Raw genomic sequence first — 16832 nt, 5'->3', positions numbered from 1 at the left:
TTGCTGGACGTAGTCAGGGCCCTGAAAATATATGTTTCCAGGACGGCTGGAGTCAGAAAATCTGACTCGCTGTTTATACTGTATGCACCCAACAAGCTGGGTGCTCCTGCTTCTAAGCAGACGATTGCTCGTTGGATTTGTAGTACAATTCAACTTGCACATTCTGTGGCAGGCCTGCCACAGCCAAAATCTGTAAAAGCCCATTCCACACGGAAGGTGGGCTCATCTTGGGCGGCTGCCTGAGGGGTCTCGGCTTTACAACTTTGCCGAGCAGCTACTTGGTCAGGGGCAAACACGTTTGCTAAATTCTACAAATTTGATACCCTGGCTGAGGAGGACCTGGAGTTCTCTCATTCGGTGCTGCAGAGTCATCCGCACTCTCCCGCCCGTTTGGGAGCTTTGGTATAATCCCCATGGTCCTTACGGAGTTCCCAGCATCCACTAGGACGTCAGAGAAAATAAGAATTTACTTACCGATAATTCTATTTCTCATAGTCCGTAGTGGATGCTGGGCGCCCATCCCAAGTGCGGATTGTCTGCAATACTTGTATATAGTTATTGTTACAAACAAATCGGGTTGTTTATTGTTGGAAGCCATCTTTTCAGAGGCTCCTACGGTTATCATACTGTTAGCTGGGTTCAGATCACGAGTTGTACGGTGTGATTGGTGTGGCTGGTATGAGTCTTACCCGGGATTCAAGATCCTTCCTTATTACGTACGCTCGTCCGGGCACAGTATCTTAACTGAGGCTTGGAGGAGGGTCATAGGGGGAGGAGCCAGTGCACACCAGCTAGTCTAAAGCTTTTACTTTTTGTGCCCAGTCTCCTGCGGAGCCGCTATTCCCCATGGTCCTTACGGAGTTCCCAGCATCCACTACGGACTATGAGAAATAGAATTATCGGTAAGTAAATTCTTATTTTTATATTAAATGCAATATTTTTTTTATTTCTAGACGTATTACTTGGGGAAAGTTTGTCAACTGTGGTCAGACATGCATTGCTCCTGATTATGTCTTGTGTGACAAGTCCATCCAAAGTAAATTGGTAGAAAAGATCAAGGAAACATTAAAGGTATGCCGCAATGATACATTTTCCAATCCTGTGCTCTGTGGCTTTTGCTCTTTGTAATATCAACATTCAGTGTATTGAGGACTGTAAATAATAAATAGGCCTAATGTCTATTATAATTTAGGCATTTTTTATTTATGCAGGCATATAAATCTGAATGTTATAAAATGTTACATTGGCTATAGTCTGTGCTGTCAAGATGTAAATCTGTCATAACTTTTGTGTTTGTTGCCAGGAGTTTTATGGTGATAACCCCAAGAACTCTGCAGATTATGAAAGGATCATTAATAAACGTCATTTCAAGCGTGTGGTTGGTTTAATGGAAGGGCAGAAGGCCGCTATTGGAGGGGAACATGACGAGGCCACCTGTTATATAGGTATGTTATATTGTCACTATGGGCGGTATCCAATTGTGCGTGAGGTTTGCCCACAAAAAAAAACCTTGCAGACCTCACGCCCAATTTTGGATTACAGTGGATATGTGTGCTCCCCATACCTGCGGTATCCAAATTTTAAAAAAAGCACACTTGATTTTCTGCTTTAAAAAAGTAGCAGTGCGAGAAAAAAAAAAAGTCTGATACTTACCGGTCTGGTGGTCTCCACGGCTCACAGACATCTTTCCAGTGTGGAGAAAATGCCACTTTGGAAGGTGAGTATTTCAGGACTAATTAAACTATTTGGACACTTTCACTTGCTTAATTACTCATTTGGGGGGGTGTCGCAAGGGAGCCAGAGCGGGTGGTCTTCAGTATGCCGGCTGTCGGGATCCCGGCGCACAGTATACTGGCGCCGGAATCCCGACAGCTGGCATACCGACACTTATTCTCCCTTGTGGGGGTCCACGACCCCCCTGGAGGGAGAATAAAAGTGTGGCGCGCATAGCGCGCCACCGTGCCCGCAGCGTGGCGAGTGCAGCGAGCCCGCAAGGGGCTCATTTGCACCCGCCACACTGTCGGCATACCATACTACACCCGCCAGAGCAAGTCCCTATAATTTTTACTAAAAATAACGGTTTTAGGAAAAATCAGACCGGCTCTTGGAGTGCAAGAAAAAAGATGCAGTAATTTTCTGTCCTTCATTTGACTAGGACACAGGTTCTCAAACTCGGTCCTCAGGACCCCACACAGTGCATGTTTTGTAGGTAAACCAGCAGGTGCACAGGTAACACATATTAAAAGGTCCGCAGGTGGAGCTAATTATTGTACTTGCGATTCTGTGGGTAGACCTGAGGACTGAGTTTGAGAACCTGTGGACTAGGAAGTGCCCTGCACCGCGGGTATTTTCAGAATTGAGTGCAAAGTGTCCACTTTTAGGTATACAGTACCTTTTTTCATGTAATTGACTATTCAGCCAGTGATAGCATTTTACAGTTTGTGCAGATAATGTTATTAAAAGCAGTAAGTAATGTTGAAAGTAGTGTAGCACGTGCTGGCTTATGCAGGTACTGCAATAATGCAAGGGTTTTCACAAACTCTACCAGATGCATCAAGACTGACCCCTCACTTAAAAACATCCAGGTATACTGATTACTGATGGCATTTTCTGAGAGTACCTATGCAGACTAAAGGTGGGTACACACTGGCCGATATATCGGCTGTTCTCTTGAACGACCGATATATCGCGGGTCCGTCGGCCAGTGTGTATGGGCGATATGTCTGTGAACGCCGTCGTTCACAGACATATCGCGTCTGCCCCGCACCACAGCCGACAGCCAATATATCTACCGGTGTATATTGGTGCATCGCTGTGTGTACAGGCGGTCGGCATGATGTGGCAGCCGGCGGTGATTGACAGCTGAACTAGGCAGGCGTGTGTACACGCCCGCCCAGTTCATGACGTCAGTCCCCGTCAGATCGGGCAGTGTGTACGCACAGCACACTGCCTGTTCCGTCCATAGATATATCTGCCGATCAATTGATCGGCAGATATATCGATCAGTGTGTACCCACCTTTACATACAGCTCAGCTATAATCTCAAAATATTTAGATGCTCACTGGAAACTTTTCTCTTTAGTAAAGCCAATCCTCCTCCCCCCACCTGTACTACAGACACTGGTGTACCATCCATTCTATACCCATTACCACTTAGAGCCACGATCACTCCTCTTGGGTATGCTCAAACGTTTTCACTCTAGATTGTATGGCACTCATTCTTATTTATGCCTGCATTTGTATTGTATGTCCCTGTTTTATGTGTACCATTTTTTTCCCACTGTGGCACTTTATGAACCATGGGCCTAATTCAGGAAAAATAAGAATTTACTCACCGGTAATTCTATTTCTCGTAGTCCGTAGTGGATGCTGGGAACTCCGTAAGGACCATGGGGAATAGACGGGCTCCGCAGGAGACTGGGCACTCTAAAAGAAAGATTAGGTACTATCTGGTGTGCACTGGCTCCTCCCTCTATGCCCCTCCTCCAGACCTCAGTTAGGGAAACTGTGCCCGGAAGAGCTGACACAACAAGGAAAGGATTTGGAATCCAGGGTAAGACTCATACCAGCCACACCAATCACACTATACAACTTGTGATAACCATACCCAGTTAACAGTATGAACAACAACTGAGCCTCCTTTTACGGATGGCTCATAACAATAACCCTTTAGTGAAGCAATAACTATATACATGTATTGCAGAGAGTTCGCACTTGGGACGGGCGCCCAGCATCCACTACGGACTACGAGAAATAGAATTACCGGTGAGTAAATTCTTATTTTCTTTGACGTCCTAGTGGATGCTGGGAACTCCGTAAGGACCATGGGGATTAAACCAAAGCTCCCAAACAGGCGGGAGAGTGCGGATGACTCTGCAGCACCGAATGAGCAAACTCAAGGTCCTCCTCAGCCAGGGTATCAAACTTATAGAATTTAGTAAATGTGTTTGAACCCGACCAAGTAGCTGCTCGGCAAAGCTGTAAAGCCGAGACCCCTCGGGCAGCCGCCCAAGAAGAGCCCACCTTCCTTGTGGAATGGGCTTTTACTGATTTAGGATGCGGCAGTCCAGCCGCAGAATGTGCCAGCTGAATCGTGCAACAGATCCAGCGAGCAATAGTTTGCTTTGAAGCAGGAGCACCCAGCTTGTTGGGTGCATGCAGGATAATAGCGAGTCCGTTTTCCTGACTCCAGCCGTCCTGGAAACATAAATTTTCAAAGCACGGACTACGTCCAGCAACTTGGAATCCTCCAAGTCCCGAGTAGCCGCAGGCACCACAATAGGTTGGTTCAAATGAAACGCTGATACCACCTTTGGGAGAAATTGGGGACGAGTCCTCAATTCTGCCCTGTCCATATGGAAGATCAGATACTGGCTGGTGCCACTGGAGGTACAAAAGGGGGCTGAATATGCAGCACTCCCTTTACAAACGTCTGAACTTCAGGCAGTGAAGCCAGTTCTTTTTGAAAGAAAATAGATAGGGCCGAAATCTGGACCTTTATGGACCCCAATTTTAGGCCCATAGTCACCCCTGACTGTAGGAAGTGCAGAAATCGACCCAGCTGGAATTCCTCTGTTGGGCCTTCCTGGCCTCACACCAAGCGACATATTTCCGCCATATGCGGTGATAATGCTTTGCTGTCACATCCTTCCTAGCTTTTATCAGCGTAGGAATCACTTAATCTGGAATGCCCTTTTCCGTTAGGATCCGGCGTTCAACCGCCATGCCGTCAAACGCAGCCCCGGTAAGTCTTGGAACAGACCGGGCCCCTGCTGTAACAGGTCCTGTCTGAGAGGCAGAGGCCATGGGTCCTCTGAGATCATTTCTTGTAGTTCTTGGTACCAAGTTCTTCTTGGCCAATCCAGAACGATGAGTATAGTTCTTACTCCTCTCTTTCTTACTATCCTCAGTACCTTGGGTATGAGAGGAAGAGGAGGGAACACATAAACCGACTGGTACACCCACGGTGTCACTAGTGCGTCCACAGCTATCGCCTGAGGGTCCCTTGACCTGGCGCAATATTTTTTTAGCTTTTTGTTGAGGCGGGACGCCATCATGTCCACCCGTGGCAGTTCCCAGCGATTTACAATCTGTGTGAAGACTTCTTGATGAAGTCCCCACTCTCCCGGGTGGAGGTCATGCCTGCTGAGGAAGTCTGCTATCCAGTTGTCCACTCCCGGAATGAACACTGCTGACAGTGCTAGCACGTGATTCTCCGCCCATCGGAGAATCCTTGTGGCTTCTGCCATTGCCATCCTGCTTCTCGTGCCGCCCTGGCGGTTTACATGGGCGACCGCCGTGATGTTGTCTGACTGAATCAGTACTGGGTGGTTTCGAAGCAGAGGCTCTGCTTGACTCAGGGCGTTGTAAATGGCCCTTAGTTCCAGTATATTTATGTGTAGTGAAGTCTCCAGACTTGACCACTGTCCTTGGAAGTTTCTTCCCTGAGTGACTGCCCCCCATCCTCGGAGGCTTGCATCCGTAGTCACCAGGACCCAGTCATGTATGCCGAACCTGCGGCCCTCGAGAAGATGAGCACTCTGCAGCCACCACAGCAGAGACACCCTGGCCCTTGGGGACAGGGTGATCAACCGATGCATCTGAAGATGCGATCCGGACCATTTGTCCAACAGATCCCACTGAAAGATCCTTGCATGGAACCTGCCGAAAGGGAATTGCTTCGTAAGAAACCACCATCTTTCCCAGGACTCGCGTGCAGTGATGCACCGACACCTGTTTTGGTTTCAGGAGGTCCCTGACCAGAGATGACAATTCCTTGGCCTTCTCCACCGGGAGAAACACCTTCTTCTGTTCTGTGTCCAGAATCATGCCCAGGAAAAGCAGACGCGTCGCAGGAATCAGCTGCGACTTTGGGATATTCAGAATCCAGCCGTGCTGTTGCAACACTTCCTGAGAGAGTGCTACGCTGACCAACAACTGCTCTCTGGACCTCGCCTTTATGAGGAGATCGTCCAAGTACGGGATAATTATAACTCCCTTCTTCCGAAGGAGTATCATAATTTCGGCCATTACCTTGGTAAATATTGTCGGTGCCGTGGAGAGACCAAACGGTAACGTCTGGAATTGGTAATGACAGTCCTGTACCACAAACCTGAGGTATTCCTGGTGAGGTGGGTAAATGGGGACATGCAAGTAAGCATCCTTGATGTCCAGCGACACCATAACCGCCCTGAGCGATTCCATTTTGAACTTGAACTTCTTTATATAAGTGTTCAAGGATTTTAAATTCAGAATGGGTCTCACCGAACCGTCCGGTTTCGGTACCACAAACATTGTGGAATAGTAACCCCTTCCCTGTTGAAGGAGGGGGACCTTGATTATCACCTGCTGGAGGTACAGCTTGTGAATTGCCGCCAGTACTACCTCCCTTTCCCTGGGAGCAGCTGGCAAGGCTGATTTGAGGTAACGGCGAGGGGGAGTCGCCTCGAACTCCAGTTTGTATCCCTGAGATACAATTTGTACAGCCCAGAGATCCACCTGTGAGCGAACCCACTGGTTGCTGACGTTTCGGAGACGCGCCCCCACCGCACCTGGCTCCGCCTGTGGAGCCCCAACGTCATGCGGTGGACTTAGTGGAAGCAGGGGAGGATTTTTGTTCCTGGGAACTGGCTGCCTGGTGCAGCTTCTTTCCTCTACCCTTGCCTCTGGCCAGAAAGGATGCTCCTCTGACCCGCTTGCCTTTCTGAGGCCGAAAGGACTGTACTTGATAATACGGTGCTTTCTTAGGCTGTGAGGGAACCTGAGGTAAAAAAGTCGACTTCCCAGCAGTTGCTGTGGATACCAGGTCCGGGAGACCGTCCTCAAACAATTCCTCACCCTTATAAGGCAAAACCTCCATGTGTTTTTTAGAATCAGCATCACCTGTCCACTGCCGAGTCCATAATACTCTCCTGGCAGAAATGGACATTGCATTAATTCTAGATGCCAGCAGGCAAATGTCCCTCTGGGCATCCCGCATATATAAGACTACGTCTTTTATATGTTCGAGGGTTAGCAAAACCGTATCCCAGTCGAGGGAACCAATGTTGTCTGACAGGGAATCAGTCCATGCTGCTGCAGCACTACACATCCAGGCTGAAGCAATAGCAGGTCTCAGTAGAGTACCAGAGTGTGTATACACAGACTTCAGGATAGCTTCCTGCTTTCTATCCGCAGGCTCCTTTAGGGCGGCCGTATCCTGAGACGGCAGTGCCACCCTTTTAGGTAAGCGTGTTAGCGCCTTGTCCACCCTAGGGGATGTTTCCCAACGTAACCTATCCGTTGGCGGGAAAGGGTACGCCATCAGTAACCTCTTAGAAATCACTAGTTTCTTATCAGGGGAACTCCATGCTTCTTCACACAATTCATTTAATTCATCAGATGGGGGAAAAGTCACTGGCTGCTTTTTCTCCCCAAACATAATACCCCTCTTGGTGGTAACCGGGTTAATGTCAGAAATGTGCAATACATCTTTCATTGCAGTAATCATGCATCGGATGGCTTTTGTAGACTGTACATTTGTCTCATCCTCATCTACACTGGAGTCAGACTCCGTGTCGACATCTGTGTCTACCATCTGAGCTAGCGGGCGTTTATGAGCCCCTGACGGCTTCTGAGTCGCCTGGGCAGGCGCGGGCTGAGACCCCGGCTGTCCCAAGGCTGCTGCGTCATCGAACCTTTTATGTAAGGAGTTGACACTGTCAGTTAAGACCTTCCACATATCCATCCAATCAGGTGTCGGCCCCGTCGGGGGCGACACCACACTTATCTGCCCCTGCTCTGCCTCCACGTAACCCTCCTCATCAAACATGCCGACACAGCCGTACCGACACACCGCACACACACAGGGAATGCTCAGACTGAGGACAGGACCCCACAAAGTCCTTTGGGGAGACAGAGAGAGAGTATGCCAGCACACACCACAGCGCTATATAACACAGGGATTTACACTATAAAAAGTGATTTACCCAATAGCTGCTTAAATATCTTATTTGTGCCTAAATTTATGTGCCCCCTCTCTCTTTTTTACCCTTCTTGTATCAGGATACTGCAGGGGAGAGCCTGGGGAGCTGCTTCCAGCGGAGCTGTGAAGGGAAAATGGCGCTGGTGTGCTGAGGAAGAAGGCCCCGCCCCCTCAGCGGCGGGCTTCTGTCCCGCGTTTTATGTAACTTAATGGCGTTTTTTTTTACACATATACAGTTTTCAGACTGTATTATGTGTATTTTAAGTGCCAAAAGGTATTATAATTGCTGCCCAGGGTGCCCCCCCCCCCAGCGCCCTGCACCCTACAGTGACCGGAGTGTGTGGTGTGCTGTGGGAGCAATGGCGCACAGCTGCGGTGCTGTGCGCTACCTTAATGAAGACAGGAGTCTTCTGCCGCCTATTTTATCGATTCTCTTCTGTCTTCTGGCTCTGCAAGGGGGACGGCGGCGCGGCTCCGGGAACGGACGATCGAGGTCAGGCCCTGTGTTCGAACCCTCTGGAGCTAATGGTGTCCAGTAGCCTAAGAAGCACAAGCTAGCTGCAAGCAGGTAGGTTTGCTTCTCTCCCCTCAGTCCCACGTAGCAGTGAGTCTGTTGCCAGCAGATCTCACTGAAAATAAAAAAAACTAACAAATACTTTCTTTTCTAGCAAGCTCAGGAGAGCCCACTAGGAGCACCCAGCTCTGGCCGGGCACAGATTCTAACTGAGGTCTGGAGGAGGGGCATAGAGGGAGGAGCCAGTGCACACCAGATAGTACCTAATCTTTCTTTTAGAGTGCCCAGACTCCTGCGGAGCCCGTCTATTCCCCATGGTCCTTACGGAGTTCCCAGCATCCACTAGGACGTCAGAGAAAAGCCTGTTCTGTGCATGAGCCAGCATTTACTGCGGGTAGGTGCAGAAAATGCGATCACCTCTGCCTGTCAATTAGGCAGAGGTGGTCGCGGGGGGAGTGATCAACGCTCTGTTTCCAGGAAGGAGACGCATGATCACGGCAGCTGTTTGACGTCAAGTGCAGCCGCTGCAATCGAGAACATGGCGGAGAGATGCCTGCGGGTGCAGCTCAGCTGCACTGGCAGGATTCGTCCCTAGTTTCGGCTAACAAGCACAAATTGCAATGTGTTCGCAATTCTTCTTCTTTAATGGGGGGAGGCGCCGGTCAGCATGCTGGGGGGCCTTGTCCAGCAATGGGCGGCTCCCAGCAGGCTAGGAAAAGGATAGTAAATTCTGCTAATTATCAGAATTTGCAATCATTACTTAATTAGGCCCCATATGCAGTACGTATCTGTAGAAAAGTACAATATGAAGTGCAGTATGAAATGGAACAAAGCTACATTATGGATACAATGAGTCTGCACAGCCACACGCGAATCACGCATACTGTACAGATGTGTCCTCATACAGTTAGCCTCAATACACCATGTGACGAGATATGCCTGCCGCGAGTGAGCAGTCAGATCCTGTTTGACTCTGCTAGTGCCAGGCATCATTTTTGTATTGTTACACGAAAATTTGTTTTAGTCACAATGAAGTATGACTAGGATGCATCAGGAGACTGTGCTGATTCATTTGATATGCAACTCTTGTATATCTGTATGCCACTGAGACTGAATACAAAGCACAATGGGAAAAAAGCTGCAGCTGCTGCATCGCAGCACTTTGCATATAGGGGGTCATTCCGACCCGATCGCTCGCTGCAGTTTATCGCAGCGCAGCGATCGGGTTGGAATTGCGCATGCGCCGGTGCCGCAGTGCGTCGGCGCATGCCAGAAGGCCGAAGGTCGTTGTTTAGTAGCGATAGCCTCTGCCTGATTGACAGGCAGAGGCGGTCGCAGGGCGTGAGGGCCGCCGTTTAGGGGGCGCGGTCCGGACAACGCAGGCATGGCCTGACCGTAGGGGGGCGGGCAACGGCGCCTGCGTGATGTCTCACACAGCCACTGCGGCCAGTGGCAGCGACGAACAACTCCCGGCCAGCCGCAGGAGCTGCGCAGGCCGGGAGTTACTCCATAAATACAAAAGCATCGCCGCTGTGTGATGCTTTTGTAGTTGTGCGGGGGGGGGGAAGGTGCAGACTGACATGCGGGGCGGACTAGTCCTGTGCTGGGCGTCCCCCCGCATGTCGGGGAAGATGATCGTACCTTTGCTAAATTTAGAACAGCTACGATCAACTCTGAATGACCCCCATAGATTTAGAGACTCAGACGTACACCGATATATACAGGGAGTTCAGAAAGTCCCTCCGCAGTGACTGACTGTGCTAAGCAACTCTCCCTGCAGAGAATGTGTGCTAGGTAATAATTGTTTTTAAACACTTTATAAGCTTGATCTGCAGGGTCTCTGGTGGTTTTGATTCCCTACTAGCTTTATCCCACTCTGGTGTTCCACAACAGAAAGGGTGATCTGCATCCAGGAACAGTGCTTACTGCGGAGGCACTTTTCAAACTCTCTGTACAAGTGTTGCTTATCAAATTAATCAGCACAGTCTCCTGACGCCTCTTACGACTAAGACAACCGACGCTAGCAGAGACTCACAGTACCTGCTGTGCAAGAGGGGTCTGTTTGGCAAAACTGCAGCAATATTGTATAAGGACACATCTGCACTTAGGCAAAACTCCAGACTAGACATCGAAACAAGTCACAGAGGGACTACAAAAGGTTATTTACCAACATACGGTTTTTCCACCGTTACAAAGCCAAGTCTACTATGTAGAGATGGCAAATGAAAAATCTAATTAATTTGTTGTTTTTGATGTGCATATTTTTTCTTTGGAGGTATTGGGGGAGATTCAAATGTTTGAAAAGTCGGTTGGGTGTCTGTTTTTTCCTGTCTATTAGATAGGAAAAAACAGGCTCCCAACTGACTTTTCAAACATTTGAATCTCCCCCATTGTGTCCTTATGGTATAGTGATAAATAAGGCTACTTCTGTATAGGCCAGTATGTAAACCTTTTTCATCTCTAAATTGCATCAAAATGCATGGTGTTCTTGTCATGTGTATGATACTTTAAATTACATTGCTACAATATTTACATTTCTTTCAATTTTAATGGTTCTTTGTGAAAATATAAATTGTGAGATCCCAAATTCTGCACAGATCCATCATTAAAAGCATTATTTTTCCAGCACCAACCATCCTGACTGATGTGCAGCCGGATTCAAAGATCATGCAAGAAGAAATTTTCGGACCACTCCTTCCTATTCTATCAGTAAAAAATGTGGATGAAGCCATTCAGTTTGTAAACCAGAGAGAAAAACCACTCGCACTTTATGTATTTGCAAATGACAAAAAGGTACTTGTAGAAACTGTAAGCCATTATATTGTATTATTTATAATACTGTTTAGGAATTCCTCTGTAGAAGGGGGGATTCAGTGTAGCACAAAGGACATCACTTATTGTTCCAGAATGGCAAGTTGGTGCATCTACTATACATCGTAAGTTTTGCCTTGGTCCCCATAGAAGTGGGCAAGAAAACTTTCAATGTTGCATTAATGCAACAGTCTGAAACGTGGTATGCCCACCAGCACATCACCGGCAATTAATTGCCTGACCCCCCTTGCAGCTGCGATCACATATGCAGCAGGTGTGCGAAAATATGATAATGTTGTAGCCGCCTGGAAATTTATTGAGATGCCCACCAGCGGCTTTGCAGTTCCGAGCAACTTCGTACAACAACACAGCGGTGGTCACAGATCCTTCAATAATTAACCACCTGCAGAACCCTGTGGTTGTGCAGAATGCCCGTGGGAATTGAGATGCTGGTGCCATGTTTTCTGCACATGGATTTATAGGCTGAGACAAGCCTGCGTTTTTGCCACCACTCCCAGTTAACTCTCCAGCATTGTGTACATCTCTCAGTCTCCTCATAAAATGGTGCAGTGCATGCTGGGATGTGTACTCCTGTAACACAATCTTTTCTGGTCTTTTTATCTTTCAGATCATAAAAAAAATGATATCCCAGACATCAAGTGGAGGAGTGACTGCTAATGATGTTTTTATGCATTTCACAGTGGTGGAACTACCATTTGGAGGTGTTGGTGAGTAGTTTAGAAGTGTGTTTGAGTCATGCTTGCCTACTCTCCCGGAAGCTGCGGGAGGCTGCCGTTTTTTGGGGTAGCCCCCCGCACCCCCGAAAGAGTAGGCAGGTCTCCCGAATCCTGCTCGCACCCTAGTGATGCGGGCAGGATGAAGAGATAAACACCTGTATACGTGAGCCCGTTGGGTGGGGAAGGGGTTAAAATGACGCAAATCGCATCATTTTAGCCCCGCCCCTCTCCTGCGACCCGCAAATTGTGACGGTTCTCGGTGTGGGGCTTAATTATGTCATAGCCCAGCCCCCCCGAAGTCTCCTGCAGTGTCGCCCTTCCGGGCTTCTCCCGGAGAGGAGACATTTAAAGTCGGCAAGTATGGTTTGAGTGTGATTTTGCAACAAGCATACACTGTGGTAAAGAAATGGAAACATTGGTTCCACATAGACATAGATAAACTTGCCCCTGCTTTTCAGTGTCCAATACTGCTACATATTTATACTTGAATAGTCATAGCACTCTGTAGTTTTTAGGATGCTGTTTTATAGGAAAATTTGATTTCTTTGTGGAGAAAATACTAACATGGAGTCAGCATTTAATTAGGACTGTTATGCAGTCAGTAATTCCTGCAGAATAGTGTAAATTCTGTCTCTATGCAAAGTAATCTCTGCAGTGTGTAACCATTGCCTTGGTTGTGCTACTTTAAGATGCACAGTATTGTGGGGCTACTATTTTATGTTTGGCCTAAAGCAGGGGTGGGAAGCCTGTAGCACTCCAGATGCTTTGGAACTACTTGTCCCAGCATGCCTTGCCATAGTTTTCCTGTTATGGAATGAGGAAACTGTACCAGGGCCTGCTGGAATGTGTAGTTCCAAAGCAGCTGGAGTTCCACAGGTTGCCGATACCTATGGTAAAGGTTGCTGTTTTGGACCTATACTCATGGATGGCACGCCTGGAGGGGATGCGTTCAATTTGCCGGCTGTTGGGATCCCGCCGGTCAGGATACCGAGGCCGGAATCCCAACAGCCGATAATGCCGCCAGCTGGAATCCCAGCAAAAGTGGGAATAGATCCTGTGGCGAGCGCAGAGAGTCTGCAAGGGGCCTCTTTGCGCTCGCCCCACTGCCGACATTCTGGCGGCCAAGATGCCGCTGTTGGGACATGGACAGCCGGCATCCCGTCCGTTGGTAAATCATGCTGAATCCACCTGGAGTGCCATTGCTGACTGAAAATAGTTAGTCATTTATATAAAATTTACAACATATAACTGCTATAACTCTTTTATTTTTTGGGAGGGGAGATAATGTGGGGAATATTTTAACAACTTCAAACTAACATGAATACATCATTATGTCCAGTCTGTTAATCTACATGAGATGCCCTGCTATTGAAGCAAGTGAGATAGATATATATATATATATATATATATATATATATATATATATATATATATATATATATATATATATATATATATACATATATATATATACATATATATATATATAAAATCAAATCCCCATAGAGAGGGGGAAATGGAGAGAAACCAGGTGCAATTTAAGGTGCACTCACCCAACTAACAAATTTTAATATAATTGTTATTGTAGAACATGTATATCCACAGCAGTAATATCAAATAAAGGCTTAAATGCCCATTTAAGCCTTTATTTGATATTACTGCTGTGGATATACATGTTCTACAATAACAATTATATTAAAATTTGTTAGTTGGGTGAGTGCACCTTAAATTGCACCTGGTTTCTCTCCCTTTTCCCCTCTCTATGGGAATTGATTTCACATTCCTGTTTAAACCAGTTGGTAGCACCTTTGTGAGCCTTCAAATCCTTTTTCACATATACATATGTGAATCTCTACAAATAGGGTTTAATCAGATATAATGAAAGGCACCCCAACTATGTGATTTATATTATAGTTTACATATCTCGGTGCGGGTTACCCCCCAGACCTGGTGGGAGCTTTTTGCTGGACCAGTACTGGAACTTATAGAGATAGATATATATAGTTTGCATGTATTATGAGGTCAGGCTGCATCTGTGACAAGGATTTTAGTGTAATGGAAAAACGTTTATAATATATTGAATATAAGAGAGCGGGCATTACCCCCCACAAGCTTGTGTGTAATGAATTGTATACAGTGGCAGCAAAGCCCTATTTAACCACATTCTCCAGTCTATGGGCAAATTCAAATAGATGTGGGTTGTGTCGCTGACTCTTCTCCCTAATCATATGCCCAGAGCTAGTCCATTAGAGACCCACAATCAACCTGCAAGCAGCACCTTACATTCTGCAGGGTGCAAGAAGAAGAAATCAGTGTTAACTGCTGCTTTGGGGCTGTTTGCTGGGTGATTGCAGGTCCCTAAGTGAATAGCTATGGGCACTTCACCAGGTAGAAGAGAGCTGGTGACACAACCCGTGCTTAAGTGAATCTGCTCTAGCAGCACATCCATAATGCGGTACATTCCACCACACATCTTGTACATAAAATTTTGGTATGTACTTACAAATGCGATGTAATTCACAAAGGACAGCTTTCCTGATGAGAGCTATCTTTTTTGATAGAAAGGTTTCCGGGTTTAGAACCTGGGAGTCCTTCTGCGCAGTGTGACGTGGCAGTCGTGAGGGGTTGCTGGGAACATGCAGAAAGAAGCCCATAGGCTTCTTATAGGGTAATGGCAGCAAATGGAGTTACCCACTGCATCCCAGCTTGCATTCCGGAGCTTGGCACATAAGGGAAATGTGGTCAAAGCAGGAAAACTGAAGTTTTTAGGTCTTTGCCGCATTTTTCCTTAAGTACATCTGGCCTTTTGTGTGACGTATGTTAATATCATTACTGCCTCTGAGTGGTGACCAAGTACTATTCTTAGAAGATCTAGCATCGCGCCTATATGCTGCATTCCTTTTACAGAGTATAACCACCTTCTAACGGTCCTGTGTTGAGCTCAGTTGCCTGTGTTAGTGCTTCGCTTGCTAACCTGCAGCCTTGATCTAGAGTAAGTGGTTAGGAACAACCAGCCGCTGTCACTCAAAGAAGTTCTGCAGTAATTGAAGATCTGTTCCAGTTGCCGGTAAAAGTGCCTGATGGTAGTGGCAGCAGCTACTCTCCTACACCTGGCGGTGAATGTATGATCCTCCATTATGGGGTAGAAGCAGTATACCGCTTCTCCTCCATATACTACTGTGGCGATTCTCTCCTGTCTATGTAGCCGCTGCTATCTGCATGATAGCACGCCAATATGCAGTGCAGTGCAATGTATGAATGGTCAGTGACGCTGACCGTTCCAACACCTGCAGCTATCAATTTCGACAGCTGCAGGTGTCATTGGCCATTCACCACAGCATGGACAGCTCTGTGGTAGCTGCCGGCTCTGGGCTGCATAAAAGATCTAGCTATTATAGTGAAATCTCACTCATGTCCAGGGGGCTGGCATGGGCGAGAGACGCAGCCTGATGCGCTAGGCTGATGCACTGGGGGCGAGGACAGGCATTGCCGGAGATGTTAATACATAACTAGAAGATGTTGATACATCCCAGCGCCAATAGTTCCCGCTTCGCCAAAGAGGGGAAGTGGGAAGAGCCCTACAGACACAATATGTGCCATATCAAACATTTACCCCCTGGTGTGTAGTTGACAGTCAGTGGCCTAGTAACACCAGTAGGAGTTATCCATAACCGCAAGTTGACAGTAAGATGAACCCCAAAACAAATCCATAAAAGCACTTCCCCTGCAGAGAGGCTGGTAAGTTGATCCTGTTGCTGATATAATTGGTAGTATAGTAAGCTCATGTTCTTACAAGTATTTTCTATGACATAGGAGCATATATATCAATCCTGAAGAGTGGAGAAGTTGCCCATAGCAACCAATGATCATCTACCTATCATTTTACAGAGGTAGTTGATAAATGCTGGAAGCTGATTGGTTCTATGGGCAACTTCTCCACTCTTTTTAGAAGGTTTGATACATTGCTCCCACAATATGTTAGAAGAGAGACAATGTATTTTGCCAGAAATAATAGGTTTGGCAACCCTTATGTAAAGTCAAGTGATCCAATGACCTGAAGAAACAATGTAATGCAGACTGGTACAGTGCTACAGTATGTAGAGATAATGTTTGAAAATTCAATTTAGAAGATGCTAAACCAACAGAACATTTGATACATTGTGTACGTTCGTTTAGATTTCAGACTTTATCATTGCGGTTAATGGTTTTTTTTTTACTTTCAACATTCATTTCTTTCTTTTCTGGTCATTTTGCACTGTATACCTTTTAATATACATATATGGTTTTTCTATTTTTCCAGGATACAGCGGCATGGGTGCCTATCACGGCAAACACTCATTTGATACATTCTCTCACAAACGATCTTGCCTCATCAAGTCTTTAGCTATGGAAGGTGTAAACAAGCTCAGGTATCCCCCGTTCAGCCAGAAGAAGGTGGAGTGGGCTAAGTTTCTGCTGTTGGGGAAGGTGAATAAGAAAAAGCTGGCTCTGGTGCTCCTGCCTATAGTTGCTGTGATAGCAGCTGTCATTTTAAAGGTAATTTTACATTTTTTTCCAAGGTAAATAGCCATCTGCCAACAAGTCTTAGTACTTGGAGGGTACCGTTAATACTTTTGAAGCAACATCTTAATAAAACAGACTCTGTAGAACATCATCAGGATCAGCATTTAAAAGCATAGATGCTAGTGCTGTATAACACAGACAAAGCAATATTGAATAGTCTCCTCCCTGCCATCACCCACTTTTTCTAATGACACCTTTGGTGGCAGGCCAGCTCAAAGTAGCTGAAAGTGTGCAGCTTCTGTAT

The 16832-nt window shown here is 46.8% G+C and overlaps 1 protein-coding gene across 4 annotated transcripts in view; it reads left to right on the top strand.

Annotated features, from left to right (window-relative positions):
• Positions 1-16832, top strand: part of ALDH3A2 (aldehyde dehydrogenase 3 family member A2) — a 134414-nt gene that overhangs the window by 85541 nt on the left and 32041 nt on the right. For all 4 annotated transcript variants that reach the window (XM_063953999.1, XM_063954002.1, XM_063954001.1 and 1 more), the window contains 5 exons: positions 954-1071; positions 1304-1445; positions 11104-11270; positions 11917-12016; positions 16326-16561. In XM_063953999.1, the coding sequence (XP_063810069.1) occupies positions 954-1071; positions 1304-1445; positions 11104-11270; positions 11917-12016; positions 16326-16561 (763 nt within the window). The remainder of the gene's footprint in view (positions 1-953; positions 1072-1303; positions 1446-11103; positions 11271-11916; positions 12017-16325; positions 16562-16832) is intronic.

Source organism: Pseudophryne corroboree, chromosome 2, assembly GCF_028390025.1.
Source record: "Pseudophryne corroboree isolate aPseCor3 chromosome 2, aPseCor3.hap2, whole genome shotgun sequence".
Taxonomy (NCBI): Eukaryota; Metazoa; Chordata; class Amphibia; order Anura; family Myobatrachidae; genus Pseudophryne; species Pseudophryne corroboree.
Note: the sequence above shows the minus strand (reverse complement) of the source record. Positions and strands in the feature narration are given on the sequence as shown.